The 22,022-nt window shown below is 37.7% G+C and overlaps 2 protein-coding genes across 10 annotated transcripts in view; both read right to left on the bottom strand.

The window, feature by feature from the left end:
- LOC145462469 (uncharacterized) overlaps positions 1-22,022 on the bottom strand; it is a 249,957-nt gene that overhangs the window by 61,212 nt on the left and 166,723 nt on the right. The gene's annotated exons all lie outside the window — the stretch shown is intronic.
- Positions 1-22,022, bottom strand: part of LOC145462464 (synaptonemal complex protein 2-like) — a 151,846-nt gene that overhangs the window by 55,033 nt on the left and 74,791 nt on the right. For all 9 annotated transcript variants that reach the window (XR_014041196.1, XR_014041195.1, XM_081445998.1 and 6 more), the window contains exon 7: positions 19,631-19,719. Coding sequence is in view for 7 of the 9 variants with exons in the window: in XM_081445998.1 (XP_081302124.1) it covers positions 19,631-19,719 (89 nt within the window). In the remaining 2 variants the exon portion in view is untranslated. The remainder of the gene's footprint in view (positions 1-19,630; positions 19,720-22,022) is intronic.

Raw genomic sequence — 22,022 nt, forward strand, 5'->3', positions numbered from 1 at the left:
CTAAGCTTGATCAACTGCCTTTTCTGTGATATCAGCTTACTCAAGCTCAAAGCTGCGAACTCGTGACGGGATGCTTTGCGTTGTGCTATGCTCACTATCTCCTCTTCAGCATCCTTTATTTCTTCAAGCAACAACTCGATGGGTCTTTCTGTTGCCTCTACTGCGCATGTTGTGCAGCACTCTTCTCACTCTTGCGTGTACTCAAACCAAACGTGTCCAGCTAGAGAACCGCTTAGGATCAAGTCTCCATACTTCACAAGTGTTGTTATGTTTCAGTGCAGCTTCTTTCTGAAGGCTATACGTCACAAGGGTTGCATTCGCACCCTCTTGCCTCTTTGAGGTTTTCATCTCTGACATTTCACTAGGTCTGTTCCGGACTAGCATCTTTGACCACTCACTGGAATCCTTTGGTAACCAATCGGGGCCATTCCACCACAAGGAACACCTGGCTAACTCTGAAGGGGTTGCACCTCTTGTGCACAAATCAGCTGGATTCTCCTCGATAGAGACATGCTGCCACTGTGACAGCATGACAGTGAACATCTGTATTTCACCAATTCGGTTTGCTACAAAGGGTCAGAAGTCTTTGCCGCGCCCTCAAATCCACCACAGGACATCTGTACTGTCAGAATAAAACATCTCACTCTACATTGGTACTTCCAGGACTTTGTTAAGCGTAGGCCAAGAATCGCACCCATGAGTCCCAGTCTAGGGACTGTCATCGAAGTCAATGGTGCTACGTTGCTCTTGGCTGCAATAGGGCAACTAATGACAGCATTGTTATGATATTTGCACCGGATATAAACAGCTTTACCATCAGCCTGCTGAGAGGCGTCAACAAATGTCACAATGTGCTTCGACTTGACAGGCTCTGGACTTTGTAGGCATTCAACTGCTTGAACCAATCCCCGATTTTGCTGGCTATTTCATCTTGTACTTCGTCATCCCAATCATAGCCTCACATCCACAGCTCCTGAAGTAGAATATTTGCAACAATAACATACGGGCATACAAATCCCAGAGGTTCAAAAATCATCACCACTTTACGTAGGACATTTCGCTTTGTTGTCTGGTAATCTGGCAAAACCGGAGAAGCAGTTACAGTGAACAAGTCCTTGGTGCTGTTCCACAAGATTCCTAGTGTCTTTATTACAGGATCTTGGCTGCAGTTTATCACGATCTCTGTAGCATGTTCTTCTGTTGGAATGGCTTTGATAACTTTCAGTGAGTTGGAGATCCACTTTCTGGCATGCATGTTAGCAATTCCCCACAGCACTTTCAATCGACAGTACAGCTCCACTCCTTCTTTGTTATTTTCAACACTGTCAACAGACTCATCCATGTAGGTTAACTTAAGGACAGTCTCAGCAGCAAGGGGATAGCGGTCTTGGTTTCTTCAAGCGTTCTCCTGGGCTACAAACTGCGACTCCATAGGGGCTGAATTCTTTCCAAACACTACACAGCTGAACTCAAATACATCCGACTCTCAGCTAGGGTCAAGGTCTCTCCATAACAGTTGGAAATGGGAACGGTCCTGCTCCTCAATCTCTATCTGGAGGTACATTTCTTTTATGTCACAAGCAATACCAACAGGGTTTTGATGCTAACGGACAAGCACATTGTAAAGATCTTGCTGTAGTTTTGGTCCAGCATGGATCATGTCATTCAGGGAAATGCCATTGCATTTAGCGGCACAGTCAAACACAATTCATACTTTTGTTGTCATTTTATCCATCCTCACAACCAGGAAATGCAGTAGATACCATACATTGTTTGGCAGCTGCTCATCCAAAGGAACCTTTCATAGTTATCCCTTTTCAACATAGGCCTGGATATTTGCTTTATAATCTTTGGCAACACGGTCGTCTTTCTTTAAGTTTCTCTTGGTGCTTCTGAGGCGGGACAGTGCCATGGGCTTAGTGTCAAGGAGCTCGGGTTTCTCATCTTTCCAGGGAACAGCTACACGATATCTTCCTTTTTCCTACTTGAGAGAATCTTTTCTCTCAGAGATCAACATGAGAATAGTGGAGTTCAGCGTTATCAATGCGAACCAAAAGATCGACAAGTCTATTGTTTGCGGGCTTGGCAAAGCTTCACTGGGTCAGGTGAGGCCATTTATTCTGATGTTCGGTCCAATTCACAACTCTGTAATTGCCTGTGACTTTCTGCGGGCACGTTTTCATGCTGATTTCTTTTGAGAACTGCCCATCGACACTTTCAATTTCAGTCTTAAACGGCATGGACTGAAAGATTTCTACTGTATCATTGAGAACATGAACTTGAACTTTCTGGAAAGGTTCTTGCAGTCCCAGTACCCCAGCAACATTTTCGTTTAGGAAAAGTTTCGTTCGATGCGTCATCAAGGATAGCACTTATCTTCAGTTTTCTACCATTAGCCTTCATCCACACAGGGACAGTTCGTAACGAATATGATACAGTCTGCATTTTGGCATTACAGCTGGTCATGGTCACAACGGTCACCCCCTCCCATGGAATGACTGGGCATCTTTCTTTGTCAACATGGGGCAACATAGTCAGCGGTCCGGTTTCTGACAACTTTTCAAGTCAATGAAGAAGGCGGTGATGATTTCAAGGGCAACCATCTATTCCACATATGTGGGCTTTTCTGCAATTTTTCCCCCTATGGTCAGAGGCTAGGCAGCGAAAACAAAGCTTCCTTTCTTTGGCGAACTGCCAGAGGTCATCCACTGCTTTGTCGTAGAACTGCTTGCAGAAGCACACACCATGATCGAGACTTTGACAGAGAGAACAGGGAGATCGCATGTTTCTTATTCCATTCCCAATTACAGCAGTATGGAAATTTTGCATTCTACCAAGATCCGGGTACTTTGGTGCTTTTGGCGGTCTAACATGCTCATAAGTCTTCGGTTAAATCCCATTTACCATTTCCACCACTTCAACTCACAATCTGACCTCATCTCTGAGCCAGTCTCTGAAAGCTGTGACTGATTTTTCTCTTGCACGTTCGTTTAACCAGCGGCTGTAATTCTCCAGCTGATGATCAGGCAACTTCCGTTACCAGTAGGCTATGAAGAGTTCCATCTTCTAGCTCTCCGTCTTTTCCTTCCACCTGTAGCTTTACCACCATAATTCACACAAGGTCTGCAAACTTCTCCAGTGCGTGAATATCGTTACTTCTGATTAATGGCATCTGTTCTAGTTTATGTAGTTGAGACTCCGAGACTGTGGATGGCTTCCAACACATTTCCTATGAGGCATTGTCGCAGTCTTGCCATTTTCAAACTCACTGGCTCTGCTGACTCGTCTACTAGACTTCTGAAGAGGGTCCAAAAATCTTCAAACTTTTGTTTGTCACCATTGAACACAGGGACCTTTACCAGCTTCAAAAATTGGCTTCGGTCATTGTGATTTCCATGACTCTCGTTCAGCTGATACTGCTGGAGAGGCTGCTGGTTGTAGCTATGCGTCATACGTTCACGCTAATCGGCCTGCTTGTATTTATGGTTTTGCGCACGAGAGTTTTTATTACTGATTGCCTGGCCTCAATCGCTCTCTGTACTTCTTTTCAACAGTTTGCGACCCTTCAATGGCTTCGTTTTTCCAGATTCATCTCTGACCTCGACATAGAACACAGTCAGTTCCTCCAAAGTTTCCTGTGTATTTTCCAGGGTTGTCCAAGGCTACTCAATCACACTTACGATGACTGATAACTCGCAATCTTTGAGACAAACTCTTTCCAGCTCATGTCATGTCAAATCTATACTTTCCAGCAGTCTTGAACGTTTTCTGATCAATGAATCCACCTTTTTCCCTAACTGTAGCAATCATGTCCACTGTCAAATATTGATAAGTCATGGGACACGACGCCTTCACAATATTTTCATGGCACAGCAGATGAAATTTCACGACCCCCAACAACTCCTCTATTGTTACCCTGTGGCCTCTTGCTTCCAGTGTTTCGATGTCTAAATCTTGTGTCCACTGTAATCACATCATCTTTGCAACTATTCTTCGTGCTCTTTTGAGGTACAGCTCTGTTGCAGCGAATTTCTGAAAGACTGCCTCTGATGTGCCAGGAAGTTTTCTGAAGTCAATCATTTCAGAAATAGCATCCATGTGGCCCAAACACCCACCATGTCCGAGTTTCCATACGTCTTGAAAGTGGTTGATAAACTTGAACAACAAATTTGGAGAACACAAACTAAAGTCCACCACATGAAAAATTAAACTCTTCCTCATCTCCACAACAAAATCTAAGAAACTTAAAGCATCTTGTCACTATTTCTTGAGCTGCACAATCTTTCTCGCCATCATCACCACTTCCAGTCAACCATTTCGTGAATACTTCGCCATTGTCACACAATAATGAAAATGAGGGAAGTACCTTTAGGGCATGCTTTGTGGTCTTACTTGTTTGATCTTGAATTGTGTTCATCATTGGAACATTTCTTGCTACCTTTAGCAAATCTGTGATTTGTTTCGAACTGGGCTTTTCATCAAAATCTACGAAGCAACTGTGCTTGGTATTAACATGTTTTCTGCACCCTCTTTGACTTTGAAATCCATCATGGTCACACTCTTATATTGGGCAGTGATACAAGCTCTCGGTTTCATCCTTTTCCAAGTGAAGCCGTTTCGATTTGGGTGATGCTCCATCGATATCCAACCAATAAATTGACTTTGCACTTCTTGCTCATTTTGCCTTTTTAAGAGCATTTGGCCAATGCGATCTCCTTTAAATCTGAACCATAATCAAGGAGCCAATGACAAGCAAAGGAACTGCATATATGTTTGGATTTTCCAAGGCGTGCCCTTACTTGACCGCCCTCATTACTACTGTGCAAAATTCATGACGATGACATTCAACCAAACTTGCCCAAGCAGGTCTAAGCCTGCCCTACTGTTTGCCTCATTCACAAAGGACACCTTAATTTGGGAACAAATAGGAATGCGAAGAAAAATGGTCTGAAATCTGTTCCCAAATGACCAATTTGGGAACAATATGTTCCATCCACAGAGAGGAACTTGGGAAAAAACTGTCCTAAATTATCAATTTGGGAACAACATGTTCCATTCACAGATAAGAACTGGGAGCAAAACAGTCCTAAATGTTCAATTGTGGAACAAACTGTTCCATTTACAGATAAGAACTCGGAACAAAACAGTCCTAAATTTGGTAATAAATGACCAATTTGGGAACAAACTGTTCCATTCACAGACGGGAATTTGGAACAAAGCGGTCCTAAACTATCAATTTGGGAACAATAATTATGTTCCATTCGCAGATGAACATTTGGAACAAAACAGTCCTAATTTATCAATTTGGAAACGAATTGTTCCATTTACAGATAGGAACTCGGAACAACAGTCCTAATTTACCAATTTGGGAACAATGTGTTCCATTTACAGATGGGCACTCGGAACAAAACAGCCCTAAATGACCAATTTGGGAACTATGTGTGCTATTTACAAATAGGAACTTGGAACAAAACAGTCCTAAATTACCAGTTTTGGAACAAAGTGATCCATTTCCAGATAAGACCTCACAACAAAAGAGTCCTAATCTATCAATTTGGGAACAATGTGTTCCATGCACAGATGGGAACTCAGAACAAAACAGTCCTAATTTATCAATTTGAGAACAATGTGTTCCATTTACAGTTGGGAACTCAGAACGAGTTGTTCCTCTTTTACACTAGAGTGAACATTTTGTGCCAACCTTGCAAAAAAGCTGGTCCTCTTATAGTCAATAGGAACACAAAAACAATGAAGAGTCGATACCAGAGGAACGTTCCTTTTGGAATATATTAACAGCCAACGAAACTCAAAATCACTGAAAAACGAGGTAAAGACTAAAGAAAAATTCAAAAAAGCGTAAGTCAAGTGCTTAGTTGAAATGGAAACACTCTTTAAAATCTGGTGAAGTTTGTTTCACTCTAAGGCAGCAAAACACGCCATGATAAATTTTTGGGAAATGTGGAGCATCGTTTCCCAAATGTCCCTGTTCCCTTTACTAAACGGAGAAATATGAAAACATTGAGTAACAAATCTCTACGATGTCGCTATTAAAGACATTCGTGCGAACATTTTCCAGTCAATAGATTTTTTTTAAATTCATCATTTTATTTCTTAATTAATTTTATTTCTTAATCTCTCACATTTTACAGTTGGACTGGCCCACGAATAGCTATGTTAGTCTAGGCAGGCCAGTCTATCAATAGTTACAAATGATTTATTACTATTATAGCAAAATAGAAAGTTAGAAAACAAAGTGAATAAAATAACAAGAAAAAGTGGGAAAAGAATGTGATTTTTACTGTGAAATTTTACTGCAGTCAGATAATAAATCACTTGTGTCAGAAATGCAAAAAAAATTGGGGGTCACCGACTTCATTTCCGAGATAATGCTTGTGGAACACTACCCTGATTTTAAAAAATTGGCGCACGTAATTCAGAATGCTCTACAGGGGTTTGTAGTTAAAAATATCAAAGGTGAGTCAACAGAGGCAAACGATCTTAGTCATATTTTGTAGAAGTGGGTCCGTTGTGTAAATAATTCCAAATGCTACCAACGTTTTCACAAAACTTAGACCTTCAAGAGGCATTTGAAACCGTCACACACATAAATGAAGAGCTAAAAAGAACGGAATTCGATGGTGCATTTTGCAAAAAAAATTCAAACTTGTAGTCAATAGATTTCCTTTATTTTTTCGCTAAACATAGAAAATCAGTAGGGGAAATGATCCATCAAAAGAAAAATGGGGGTCACCAAATGTCCAAGATCGTTAAATCCAGGAAAAGCTATAGCAATGGCCATTTGCCCTAACATTGTTCATTTTATTACTTAGCGATGCATTGCGTGACGTGTCAATTTGCGTGCGCAGTAAGAATGCGCAGAAACAATTAGCATGAACGTCCTTAAGTGGAAGATTCCTGCACTACAGCTAATCGAAACACAAACTGTTTGTTCTCAGGAATAAATGTTTAACGGTCTTTTTTTTCTGTATATCACATTGAGTTTTAATTCCATGCACTCTTCTTAGCGTGGTAGAAGGAAAAGAAGTGGTGCGACGTTGGAGATATGACAAAAATTAAGCGAACAACAAAATAAATAAGTGTTATAGTTCTCTCTGGGTATCCCTGAAATCCATCATGCTAAAGAAATGTCTGAAGTTGTACTTCAAAAAGTAAAACGGAAACACCAAAGGGGCAGCAGCACCAGCACCAGCACCAGGAGGAGGAGGTGCTAATCTTTTGTCCGTTTTCTATAAAAGTTATCAAGACTTATACCCTGTTCACACTAACATGATAAACACATTTAAGAGTGGTTTAGCTAAACAAGGTTAAAAATTAGTTGCTCATATCGTGCACACCCGACAAGTAAACCTGGTAAAACTTGTTTGATTAAAAGATGGTAGCAAGGTGGTTTGAAATTTTTCTTCTCAAAATGACTGTAAAGCGGAATCGACAAATTGCAGAAAACCTTAACCTGATTCAGTTAAACTAGTTTAGTTGGTGTGAATGGGGTATTAGTTGCTTTCGTGAGATAAAAGTATCTTCAATAGGAGTTGTAAACTCTTCCAGATTTGAAACCACCCTGATCATTTTATAAATTTCACTTGAGTCGCTTTGTTCAAGTTGTTGTAAGTTGCATACAGTATTGTAAACAAAGTCGGACCTCTATTAAGCAGCCACCTATGTGACAGAATGCGGTGTTTTGCGAAGAAAGTTTTGGCAAGAATCGCGCCTTATACATTCATCTCACATACAAAGATGTTGATTGTTTTCAGAAAGGGTCGGTCCACGAATTATATTGCTTGAAAGCCAGCCAGGTAAGCAAATTTTACGATCAAAACGTTCTCGTGAGATAACAACCGAGCCGATTGCGGTATGAGTTCAATCTATGAAAACACTGGCAAAAAATAGGCAGTCAATGATGGTATGTGGCTACTGCTGTTATTATTTAGAGCATTGCAGTAAAATAAATCATATTGCAATAAAACGAGCTAAATACGGAAACGTTTTTGGACTCATAGCTCATTAAAACCTGCCGACTTGTTTCTTGCAACGCACAAAATATGTCGATCTCCAAAGTTGTTAAGGTAAGACTTTCGGTAACTGAATTAAATATCTTACCTCCAAGTTAGTTGGCTTTTTAGTAGGGTGCAGGAAAAAAATATTGTGTGAATTTAGAGGCACATTGTGCAGGAGAATTAAACCTTCAATTGTGCGGGGAATTGTGCAGGATCATTGACAAACCAATGTTCTTGCCAAGTCCTAAGGAAAATCTGCATTGACGATAGTTTAGCCAGTTATTTCACTAGTAGTTCAAATATATTTAGCAGTCTTAGCAATCGCCAATTCTTTTAGAAAACTGTGTCTGACCGCAAAAGAAAATCATGTTGCGTGACATGGTCTAGATGAGCATGAAACCAAAATAAATAGCAAAACAGAATGCCACATCTTCCCTTATAAATGAGAGTCCTTTTTAAAAATACTACTGCCTTGATTCAATAAAAATATGTAGCTTGAATATTTCTTCATAAACTGGGTTAAGGGTTGCAAATTCTTGGAAGTTATCTGCAAAATACACAACTTGAAATTTTATGCAAATTATGTGCAATGCAATTTAAGCCTAGTCACAGGACTGTTGTTTTCGCGAAGGAGTTTATCACGATTCGTTTTGGCTCTCTTGAAAGGGATTATTTGCTCTCCAAGGGAGATATGACTCTTGAAAAGGGTTTAAGATCACAACACGTCAAAGATGTTCAGCTACACAATTTACTCAGATCGCCACAACCAGCAAACAAACTTTGTACAATTTCTGCTAGCATGTACAAAGTAATTGCCATAAGTTGTAAAAAGACCTTGAAAATTCGATGCAAACAACTTCTCCATCAACGCATAGGCAGCTGTGCTTCATTCTTGAACCAAAATGGTTTAAACTCACAACTTGCGATAGCAACTTGAATTGTAAATATGTAAGTGGAACTCTTGTGCTAAAATATCCTGATTCTTTAATTTGCTTTTATTGTGTCCAATACACGTTTTCGTAAAGTATGATTTGATACTGTGGTACGAAGCCTGAGTAAACACTCTTAGAGCGTCTAGTTTGCCAGTAACATGCTGTATTCCATACCTCTTTTCAATGGCCCCCTCTATTGAACGGCCACAGCCACCTAGTAAGTAAGTACGTAAAACCTTCATTTAGGTGTCTATGTGTTTAGCCTAGATACACTAATTGGAGACACTAGTAAAATAGCAACACTAACTGACATACAGTACTTATAAAATTTGAATATTTACAGGAAAATGATAAAAACTTAATGAGTATGAGAGATCCTATGTTAGCTTATGTAAAAGATAAAATAGTAAAAATTAAAAGAATTCTATTGGCTACAAAGATTACAGCAATTGCTGTTGTTACTTAAAATGCCAGCAAGGTTAATTTTTCTTATTTTTTTTTTTATAAAAACAGGTAAACTAGGCAAATCTCTTTGATTTTCAGTAAGTTTTGACCAGAAGAATGGCCCGAGATATCTAACAGAGTGTTTGCCATAGTATGTACATGTAGTTCTAAAACGTGGCAATACAAAGTCACTATTCCGCAGCGAGTGTGTAGAGCCTTTGAGGACAAATAGATCCCAAACGCAATCAGGTACAAGACCATGTTTGACTTAATTTGTACATAAGTGCTGTGATATCTTGAAGCTGTCTATTATATAAAGAAAGTATATCAGCACAGCTTAGAAGTTCTTCATACATATCAGAGTGGGATTTATATATCACCCTTAGGGCTCGTTCTTGTATTCGTTCTAGCTTCCTTTTGTCTGACGACTTGCAAAAATGCCAGGTTAGATGGCAGTAAGTTAAATAAGGCAGTATAAAAGATTTATATGGTAGTAGCTTAGCCTTGCAGGGTTATTAAGTTTCCATGAGAAGGGAGTACTCCAACTTTCTGGCTTGCCTTAGTGCATAATTTGATAATATCCTCAGTAGAGTTGAGATTGTCATCTATGTTAAATCCTAGTAGTTTGATTAGTTCTGTGTTCGCGATGTCTAGATCGTTTATGTTCAGCGTTTTGTCTTTTTGCAGTTGCAAGTTTAGTATTTGTTTTTTACCTCTGTTAAGTGGCCAGCAAATTATCTTTTCAAGCAAAATGGTGACAGATAATACGAAGGTGATAACTGATAGCAACTATAACTGCAATTTCATCTCCACTAAATTAGCCGTTATACAGGTGCAAGTCTTTCACATCCGCCACTTGGCAAACATGATAATAGATAGGGTACCCTCTTTTTCTACACCCCAAAGACTGTGCAGGTAAAAAATTATTACTACTGTAAAACAAGTCTATAGAAGTGCGTTGCTAAATGATAATCTAGACATTCAGTTTGTTTCAGAAGACACCTCAACTGGTGACAACTACGACCAGGAATTAGAGGAGCCATCAATCAAGAGCCTTGCAGAGGCCATGCGCAGAGGCCATGCGCAGAGGCCATGTGCATCACTGATCATCTTCGACACTTTGCCCAGTTTCACAATATTATTAACAGGATCTTACCCTATCTATTGGAAAGGCAAATGACTTGATATCCTAGTTACTCACTGTAGAACTCCAAGCTCCACAGAGGCAAACAGCAGTGACGGATTATCTTAAATAAATCATCCGTGAAATATTTGAGCTAAAATTTTTAGACTGTTGATGTAAAAGAGACCTAAAAAACTTTATGTTTTGTTACATAGATTTGCAAATTTTTCTGTACATACTCAACACTAAAAACTACATGCTCTCTGTGTTAGAATAACCAAACTTTGCACAGACTTGAAATGCAGAAATACAGTTGACTTAATGTTTTGTTTCAATGATTTTTGCATTCATACTCACATAATTATGTTCACTTTTCATAAAGCATTTTGCTATTTGAAGGCAATAAAACTAAGTTGACCATTTTCTACCCAATATATGTTGTGCCTCTATTAAACGGCCAACCTCTATCAATCGGCCAGTTTTCAAACTCCCAAGGGTGGCCGCTTTATAGAGGTCCAACAATAGTTTTCTGTTGGTTTTCACTGATACAACATGTACATGTACAGTGAAACAACACATCTAAAAATAATAAAACTGAATTTGTAAAACTGCCAGACAAATTGAAGTTTTCTTTTGTGTACTAGTAGGGACAGCCCTCCATTTTGTCTTAAATGACTGCAAAGCCATCAGCAAAAATAATATTCAAATTACACTTAAGGACGTTCACGCTAATTGTTTCTGCGCATCCTTACTGCGCATGCAAATTCACTCGCCACTTCATGCATGAGAGCGTGCACTAAGTAATAAAATGAACAATGATAGGGCAGATGGCCATTGCTATAGCTTTGCCTGGATTTAACGATCTTGGACGTTCGGTGATCCCTATTTTTCTTTTCATGGATCATTTCCCCTACTGATTTTCTATGTTTAGCGAAAAAATAAAGGAAACCTATTGACTACAAGTTTGAATTTTTTACAAAATGCACCATCGAGTTCCGTTCTTTTTAGCTCTTCATATATCTGTGTGAATGGATGCCTGCAGGGCAACATGCCATGGCCCTACACTAAGGTGATGATATTTTTTCAAGCCCTACGGTGGGGATTTTGACTAAAAATTCTTCTGAAAAGTCAAATGCTCCACATATGCCTGGGGTCCCTTCTTCGGGCCTAACACTGAAAGGTACATGAAGATATCTGGTTGGTTTCTGTATTCAATTTATTTTAATACACTTGTAAGCTTCAGGGGAGTCAAAAATCTGTATACCTTTCTATGCCATCATGCAAGCTTCCCTAAAGAGCATCCACATAAAAGCTCTGCTACTTTCAAGTTTGAGACTGGCAAGAATGGTTGCACCAGCTGTGGTACACTATCTATGAATTTAATATCATTACAGGGTTCGTACCCTTTTTCAGAAACACATTTCCAGGACTTTTCCAGGACTCGGATTGATTTTTCCAGGACTGTAAAATTCACATTAACCTTGTCACTACCAAGATCACAATGTTGATTCTCTTTACTGTCTGCCATACATTTCATAGTTTTTACTTGATTTTAACAGATTTTCAAAACTTTCCAGGACCAGCCTTTTTCCAGGACTTTCCAGTCCTGGAAAATACCAAAATAAAATTTCCAGGTTTTCCAGGACCCATACGAACCCTATATCAATCAGGCAGACATCTTAGCCTCTAGGGTTTTATAACTTCTCTGTTAACAAAAACAAAATAGCTCACCTACATCAAAGAGGTTGCACTCTGCAGAAACATGCTGTGTTTTCAGCAGAACATTGTTATGAATAAGTGATGAGTAATAACAATAGCATGAATATATGAATACTCAACGACCCCAGAATTTGGGGTACACACTTAAGGCGATGTGAAGTTGTCATGGTGACATTAAGTGATAAACATTAACTTCCTAAAGGTTAGGTCTTCCAAACCAGGCTTCTGATATTTTTATTTTAGATAGCCATGGTGTGACACAATGAGGGTTAGGTATAGACCTAAATTCACTCACTCCATTTTTCTGATATGTAAGACAATTATTTATGCATTAACCGTGGATTAAATGCATTTTCCCCTACTTCCCTTACTAGGTTTGGTTTTATTCCCAAAGTTGTGCTATTGTTGTCTGTTCATATATCTGGAGGGTGGGACAGAGGCAGACATTTTTGTCTGAGTACATGGAAAGATCAATATAATTCAAAATGGCATCTGTAGTGTCGAACTATCAAGGTGGATTTTCCTTCGTTTTCCTCTATCCTTGATCAAAATGCATCTCTGTTGACCTCAGTAATGAAGAAGTAATGCACAAAAGAATACTCAGCTTGAAGGAAAAGGGATTTAAATTCTAAAAACCGTCATGACAATAGTCCCAACGATAGACAGCTGTTCATATACATCAGATAAGTTGGACGACATGGAATCAATCTGGTGGAAGACAAAAGCAGTATACAGAATGAACCCTTTACCAACTGGGTGAAACTGAGGTAAGCCTTCTTCTTTCTCGAGTTGCATTTTGTACAAAATTTGCAAAACATATGAGCAAATCTGTAAATATTCTCATTCACACCCATACAATTTAAACACACAATTCTCCAAAACCTACAAAATTCCACACAATACTTAAAGATTTGCTCACAAATTTTGATAAAACAGCTTTCTTACTGCTTGCAGAGATTCTTATTAACTTTTCAGGCTATCTACATTTCCAAACAAAAGAGAAATCTCTGACTTTCCTTGATCTAAATGCTTCGAGGGAATATATTAAATAACAACAAGCCATCAAATTACATTTGCACGAAATTTGCACAAACTTTCGCGTTGTGTTTTTTGTGGATAACGCCCGAGAATTTGCAAACCTTAATGTAGTTTATAGAAAAAAATTCAAGTTACGTATTTCTACTGATTTAAACAAGAAAGGTAGGGATATTTTTCAAAAAGAACTTATTTATACTGGTACACATTTTACTTTATGGAATTCTATTTTGGTTTTATTCATGTCAAGTTTTGTCGTGTCCTGCAACACGATTTTGTTTACGCAACGTCAGTCAGATACAGCTTACTAAAACAATTGGCAATTGCAAGGTCTATTTGAACTACTAGTGAAATAAATTGCACTAAATTTTCATCAATGCAAAATTTCCTTGCTGTAGGACTTGGAAAGAGCAATTGAAACTGGAAAAAACAAGCAGCATAGCCATTCAATCACAACTAAAGATGGCCCTCTAAGATTATTCTAAAGTGGAGGTGCCGGTGTTGGCAGAAGTACTTTTATAAATGCATTGTATGATTAGCACTATCTCAATACTATTGCCGGTGAAAATCCAGATGTGAAAGTTGTGAAGTAACATTCAACATAAAAGGTAACACATTGCATTCTGCTTTTAAGATACCTGACAATAGAGGTTTTGAGTATTGTGCACTGGGCAGTGACAGACTAAAAACTGTAAGGATGCACCTAAAGAAGCTAAAGCTTATATTTATTGATGAGATCTCTAAGGTTAAGGAAGTGGTATGTTCAACTTTTTGAATTTACAATTACGACAAATAATGGGAACAAAGGAGCTATTTGGTGGAATAAGTTTGATAACTGTTGGAGATCTTTTCTAGCTAAAACCAGCTTTTTGATCAGTGGATCTTTGAAAATTGTCAATCTGGCTATGCTTTAGCAACTAACATTTGGACAGAATTCTTTATCCCCTTTGAACTGACAGAAATAATGAGACAAAAAGATGACAAACAATTTGCTCAGCTATATAAGGTTACAATATACCTTCAGATCGGCAATTTTCAAATCTGGATTTTTGGTTCAAAGTAATGGTCAAAGAGTAATCTCTAATTTCTGAAAACAAAATTGAAAAAAACTTAATACTGGCCGAGAAATGGAGGTTTTACATTATGGCCGCAAGTAAAAGTTCCCTCTTGATTGACAGCCCTTTAACCTGTACGCAATCAACCGAGCCTACTTTCGTGGCAATATTACCTATATGGATACCACGAATTGGCTGGCTACTCAGTTAATCAGCATTGCTAATCCACACATTTTTCGTATTAGGTGTAATTCTATTAAGTTATAAGTAAACGTGGATCACGGAAAACTCTGTTTACCAGTTCGAAAAAGCTAACAACGAATGAAAACATATCAGTGAGTTAAGAAGCGAAAGTTGGCCTCACAGATGAAGCTATAGCTATCATATCAAGCAGGCAAAAAGATCAAGTCAAGAGAAGAGAAAGGTTCTGTAAAAATTTGGGAACTCGACAGTGATAACAGCGACATTTACAGTGACTCTTTTGTTGAGTCCGATACTGATGAATCCAACTCACTGAGATCCACTGGAATTACTATCCATGCACATTTGCTCTGCCAAACTTTCTTTTGCTCAGTTTGTTCTCGTTGCCCAGCCACTCTAGCATTCATATCCTTTTTCGTCTTCCCCATTTTGCCAGACCAGCTTCAAGAAAAACCAAGCTACAGAAAAATTGTCTCTCTGCCTTGAGCACATTGCGAAACACAAGGGTGTTTTGGAGATTCACGCATAAATTTCCAAGCGCTGATTGGCTCAGTGATCTGAGAACCCAGTTGAAGGCGTTTGTGGGCGGAGTTTGTTTGCGAAGCAAGAGATTTTTCTTAGCACTGTTTCCTCAAATAAATTTTTTGGCTTGAAGCAGACACTTTAAAGAATTACAACTCAAAGGGGATTTGTTTGATTGCCCTCAAATTTAGACAGTAGCTAGATTAACATATAAAAAACAAAAAGGTGTCTGCAATTGTTTATTTCGAAATATTTTTTCTGCAAGAGCAATTTTTGTACGATCACTTCACATTTTTTAAATACTATTTCAAAAATGTTCTGTAACTTTTTACTGCAATTGAATATGGCAAAACACAAACATGCTTTTTTAGCCCTTTTTGTCCCGAAACTGAGGAAAAACTAAACTGGCAAAAAACAAAATTGTAGCTTCCAAAAGGTGATTAGGACACTCGCATTTAGTGGCCGTGAAAAAATCGGAAGTTCATTTTATTTCAAGATTTTTGGTATGGTTTGACAGCCAGCTCTATAAGCTTTAATTTGATATAGGGGTTTAGGCATCTACAGCTTAAACTGGACGTACTACGTCGCTCGGATGCAGACAACCCTGTAGGTATACGGTAACCTTAATCGTTTGAGGGAGGGAAAAAAACTCTGAAGATGATAGCCATTTTAAAACAAAGACTTTCGAATGGAACATCAGAAAATAGTAATTATTATTTACTGCAAAGACATCAGTAGATGCTCACAACAATGTCCTAATCTATATACTCTCTAAAACTGCTAAAGCTCAGATTAAGGCTGTGGACATGATAAACATATGTTATTTGGCGCGGGGGAGGTCCGTATAATGAAAAACTGTGACTGAGGTCTTGAAAATGCTGCCTGAGGCCTGTGGCTTCAGGCAGCATTTTCAAGACCTGTTTATTTTTTTTCAAGACATATTTATTTTTTTCCTGCGGTAAAATGGTTTTACAGATCACAAATGTATTTGTTTACACAGCTCTTGTCATTGAATCGGCTTGCGTGCCATCTTATAACGATTTGTAAAAAGTCTTGGCAATGAGTGAGTAACTCAGATAGCACACAAAGAAAGATTTATTAAAGAATAGATTTTTATGGAACTACTTTATGTTAGTTGCATTTATTTCAAGTTTGAAGTTTGAAGCTTTACTACAAAAACAATTTCTGTCAGTTGTTTCTTTTAAAATCACTTGAAATCAGACTTGTCTACCGTAAATTGAACAGCAGAAAGCAAGGAAATTCATTGAGTGTATTGCACAGAAATTCTCCTAAATACAGCAAGATCAGAGAGGTAAACTCAACTGGAACCGACTCAAATTTTACGGTGAGAAAAACACAGGATCACACGCCATTACAGTGCCAAGCTACAAACAACCAAGCAAACTTTCACAACTTCAAAACACTCCATTGAATTTACTTACAGTGACTTTCCTTGCCATTTTAAAGTGAACAGAGATAAACTTGCATTGACTAATTGTTGATGGAGGGTAAAAAAGGCAAAAGATTGACAATTACCACTAACTTTTAGGAGCAAAATTTAGGCAGTGGGGAAAAAAATCCAGCCCATGGGCCGTTTCGTAAAAAGCTGGACCAGTCACATGCGTATGATTAGCCAATCAAATTTGGGGATTTAGGATTCCAGCCCACCCAGACGCTTGGGAAAAAAATATTTGGAGATATTTCAGATGATCTCAAGAGACAAATATAAGATAAAATCCCAGATGATCCAACAAAGAAAATGGGGTTATATTCATTAGTATCAGTAGCAACTGAGGTAAAATATGACTTGAGAACTAATGTTGATCCGACTGATGGACTAACAAATGGTCCCGAGTATGTCATAGAAAACATGGAATAGAGATTTTAATAATAATAATAATAATAATAATAATATAATAATAATTTAAAACTTCCATCAAACAGGACGTGGCACAGCTGTTCCCATTTTTTCTTAAATGTTTGTTTCAAAATGGAATCCAATTTCCTCTTGCTATGTCAGTTATTATTACATATACAATACATGACCACACAGAGTTCCAATCACAAGCGAATGTGTAATTTCTTTTTGTTAATAAAAGTTATAATGAACGAGCTCTGTTGAGTTTTTCAACCATTTACTGGAAAATTATAAGTTGTCAGACTGTTCAGTTTTTCAAATTCAAACTACTTTATTAGATAGTTATAATTTCAATCTTGCAACTGAAGTCATCTCAAGTAAAAATAATAACGTATTTGTAATTCTCAATAAAAGTTTTAAAAAAGTTAATTCTTGTCATCTGTCTAATTTATAGATTTAGCCAAGCCAGAAGTCGAATCCCCTGAGCACTTATTCTTTCATTGCAATGTAACAAAATCTTTCTGGCAGTTGCTCTGTTCCTGGATTTCTGAAAAAAAGATAATCTCGACATCCTTAACGCTACAAAATGTTATCTTTGGAGTATTCAATGTTGCAGAGGACTTTCATATTCTAAACCATATTATTTTATTAGCTATATATTATATTTATAACTGTAAATTAAATATCATACATCCTTCTCTAAAGGTCTTCATAGCCAAGGTTAAAGCAACTTGCCAGATTGAACAGAAAATTGCAGCTAACAGCAATAAATTGGTAAAACATAAAAAATGGAACAAATTTCTACCTTGCTTCAGTTAATTTAGTTTATGTTTTGTGGTGATGTATGTAGAGACCTATTTATATTTACATTGTAATAGGCTTCTTTACGTCCCCTTTTCTTTGTTTTCTTTTTCTTTGTGTGTGTGTGTATCCCTTTTTCATGTAAAATTGTAAAACTAGCATTACAGTATCTCTTTGCTTGTCCATTCCACAACTTACAAATAAAAACAAAATACAAAAAAACAAAAAGCCTAAAGGCGGAGCTCCTGGGCCGGTTTGTTCAAAGCCCAATTAAGCTAACCCAGGATATGCGAAAGTTTTGATCTGAGTTTTGTAACTTTGCAGTGAGGTTTTCCATATATTGTTTACCCTTCTGTTTTGAGTTTGAAACTACACAACACAAAAGCAGTGAAAAACATTTGTAACAAGAAAAACTTATACTTTGGTTAACTTTTAATCCAGGGTTAGCGTTAACCGCCTTCCAAACAACCCAGCCCCATTTACAAGTTAATCTGACATGAGCCCGCGATCCACTGGAAAACCAGCTCTTGGTCAGCAGTCAACTTAAAAAAGACAATGCAACCTCGATAAGCTCTAAACTTGAGCCCATGATATCGTCACGTAATATACCTTGTTTTGACAGGTGTCAATTGACCATAACATGGATGTCCAATATCAAAAAAGGACATTATAAACCAAGGCTGAATGTCTCTTTCAACCTATTAGCTGGAGCATGGCCGCCCTCTTAGGCAACTCCACCGTCGCCATCATTGCTGTCGTCATGCATATGCGCCCATGAGCAATACCACTAGCCATGACAACCATGAGAAAATCAATTTACGTGTTTGCTTTTCTTTTCTATATGAGTATGGGGCTCTGCTTAGTGGGTTGGAGCTCCGCTATCAACCAGGGAATCCACAATGTTCACACGCTGTTCAAAGTTTTTGATAATCTTGATGGTTATCTTTAAAATATGTCTGAAGATTTTACCAAATCTTTAATAGAAACCTGATTGAGCTACTATATTTACTTAATGAAACAAACTAAGGCATAAAAAAAACATTACCATTTTCTTCAAAGGTATACCAAAGACTTGTATTATTTTCTAAAAATATGTTACATGATTCGATCAGGAGTCCTTATTATTCTACAGAAACTCAATCAATTGCATTCCAAGTCAGTCGACACTCACAGTTGCTAGAGAAGCGAAGGACACAACTTAATCGAAACGTTAAGACATACCATGAGGAAGCTCCAAGGAGCCTTTGATTCATTTGAGAAATAAATGTATAAAATGGGCATGGTGGCTCTTGGTGATGGTCACAATGAACACAGTAAAAACTTGACAAATATGTTATCAATTAACAAAATAAGACGTATGTTTCATGTCACATTTGATTGTTATGGCACCATCTAACATGGTTAAATTAATATACCCTACTTTCAAGCTTTTGACATTGATAAATAATGTAACACTACTAAGGAAAAGTTTCTTAATTTTGATGTATTTTTTTATTAATTAAATTGAGAAAAACAACAAATGTTAAGTGATTTTTAAAATTCTGTAGATGGTGTTCAGAACCACCTAAATTTTTCAAAAATTTAAGTTGTCTCTGAATACCTCAAAAGATTTTACTAACATGGAAGAAATGTATGTCTTGTGAACTTGATGAAAATATAGCAAATCGAAAATGGAGCAAAAAGAAAATTTAGTTTACTTGTTTGTCTCAAAATGGGGAACACGTTTACTTCTTGTTAGGTTTGCCATGGTAACCAATTTGGACGTCAAGTAAATTTGTTCAAATGTACACTAAATTTAGATATCTGCCAATACCACTGGGTTAGCTTTGATGGCATTACCAAAAGACAGGAAGCACTCTAGAGTATTCTGAGTCAACATAACCATTGCTTTCTGTTTCTCACTTGCTATTGTACAGTGTACATACAATTCTTTAAATGCCAAGCTGACAACATCTGTTGAATCCACTTCATCATTTACTACATCCCCAAGAATCATATTTGTTAGTTTCACAGCCTGAAAGAAAAAAATAATGATACCAAGAGAATTGTTGAGGTTGCTTTGTTAAGACTGATTTTTGCTGACAACTGGCTTAAGTCAGTAGCTCAATTGGTAGAGCACTCTTCAACATCACAGAGATCATGGGTTGAAATGCCGTTTAACCCATTGATGCCGCTGCCGCCTGTAACCGCGCATGCAAAAACCACCCCAAACTTCCTGTGCTGCCCACAACTGCCCAAAAAATAGCACTTGAGGACAATTGCCTTTCCAGCCCTTTCTGAAGACTTTTTGGTTCTCTCATTGTTCTATTGTTCTTGAGGACATATACACAAATCACAATGGATGTTTTGAGCACAATTTTTACACTGCCATAGGCAGGGTTGGACATTAGCACTCGCCCGCTTGCCCAGGCGAGTATCAAAAGTGTCAGGCAAATGCAAATCATCAATCACTCGCCCGTTTGGCGAGTACAATTTTTGTTGCCAAGAAATTATTTAAATTGCACAATAAACACTGTTTCTCACATTCCATTTTGCCAAGAAAATCCCTGAACATAAACTTACCATTTCTATTTTACAAAGTTTTATCTTCCGAATTGTCTAATAAATTGGTGCTGTAAGGCAACATTGGGCTTCGTAAATAGACAAATATGGCTTCCTCCTAGTGATAATTACATAACGCATGTACATGTACAAAGTGATACTGCTGGTCACTATTGTGCCATCCATGATCAGGTAGACATGGCACCCAAGGACCGCACCTGAGAAGAACAGACATGTTTACCGGCAAACTGTAGGGATCTCATGAAGATTCATCAATAAAAGGCTATTTGACTGAAATATAAAGTAAGCGCCTCCATTGTGTTTTCTTGGGGTTCAAGGTCTTTAAATATAATTTTTCATTGAAGTAATAATCCTTGGTCTGCTACATGCTCAACAATGTTGCGAGCAAATTGTTTTCCAGTACTTTCCCAGCACTCTGATCAATGTGTTTTCTCTCGGTAATAAACTGATCATGGCCACAATACGGAAATATATTTCCCGAGTTTCTAAAATTGTCAACGAGAGAAAAAGAACGAAAAAGCCCTGAAAGCTGCCCGAGATACGAAGGAATACACGAAATAGATTTCAATGGTTATTAAATAGTAAAAATAAAAGATGACTAAAATGGTTAAAGAACCAGGCTGGGGAGTTAAGACATACCATTAACTTTGGGCGAGTGAAAAGTGGTCCAGGCGGGTGCATTTTGAGGGTCATTCGGGCGAGTGGTCTGAAAATTAAGTTTCCAACCTTGTGTAAGGGTCGTAGAAAGACAGATTTTCTTCTTAAAATCATACACTCAAAAAGTTTAGGTAAACTGTACTCATGGCACGTTGCAGGCCAAATCTACAAACTTCAAAAGGTCTTGTTTTCATTCCTAACATGGAGAAATTACTGCTTTGGGATTTAAAATAGAGAGGAAAGATACAAATAAATGTCTAGGTGACCTCAGAGTGGAAGATCAAGAAGTACAGAGTCCTCAACCCAATCTAGTGAAGAATTTTTTTCTTCCTTTAACCACTGCAAAAAACATGATCGGTACACTTTCAAGTAAGTTTTGAAGATTGATCGCAGATTTAAAGCAGCTTCCCAGACTTTAGAAAACAAAAATAGTAATGTACAGTATTACTTTGAAGTTGAATTAACTTTTGGAATGATTGGTAACGCCACGGCCGATAACATGACTGCAAAAGTTGTCTGCAAAAACTCAAGTTCACCGTGAAGAATTACTTTGAATATGCTGACATGAAGCTAAGCACATCTGCAAAATTTTGAACACTTTTTTGCTTTTAAATAGGTTTCTTCGCCTCAGCTTAAATGAAAATTTATTGTTGTGGAACTTCCTTTTTCATTTCTTTCCACTGGTTCCCTGTATTTGGGAATTTTAGGTTTTAAAAGTGAACAGTAACTTGCAACTTGCACTTGATTTCTGCATATATTTAAATTAGGCGACCTCCGTGATTTGTTTGTTTAGTTTATTCGCTTCGTTCAGATATTCAGCTACTACAGAACTGCCGAGAAAAGAACAAAGTGGCCACGATTTTAACACAGTTGAAATACGATTGATCTCAAAATAATTGGCTTGTTTTTGTCAAATTAACTTTTTCATTGACACCTTTCATCTTTCTTTCACTGCACTATAATATTTCGTCATGCAGCGAAGATCTTATTTGATATCTTGTTTTCAAATTGGCTTTTATATGTGTCTTTCGCTTTCATTTTCTAATGTTTTCTCAAATATTAGCAGCTATAGTACAAGAACAGAAATTCTGTTGTATC

This window comes from Orbicella franksi, chromosome 12, assembly GCF_964199315.1.
Source record: "Orbicella franksi chromosome 12, jaOrbFran1.1, whole genome shotgun sequence".
Lineage (NCBI taxonomy): Eukaryota > Metazoa > Cnidaria > Anthozoa > Scleractinia > Merulinidae > Orbicella > Orbicella franksi.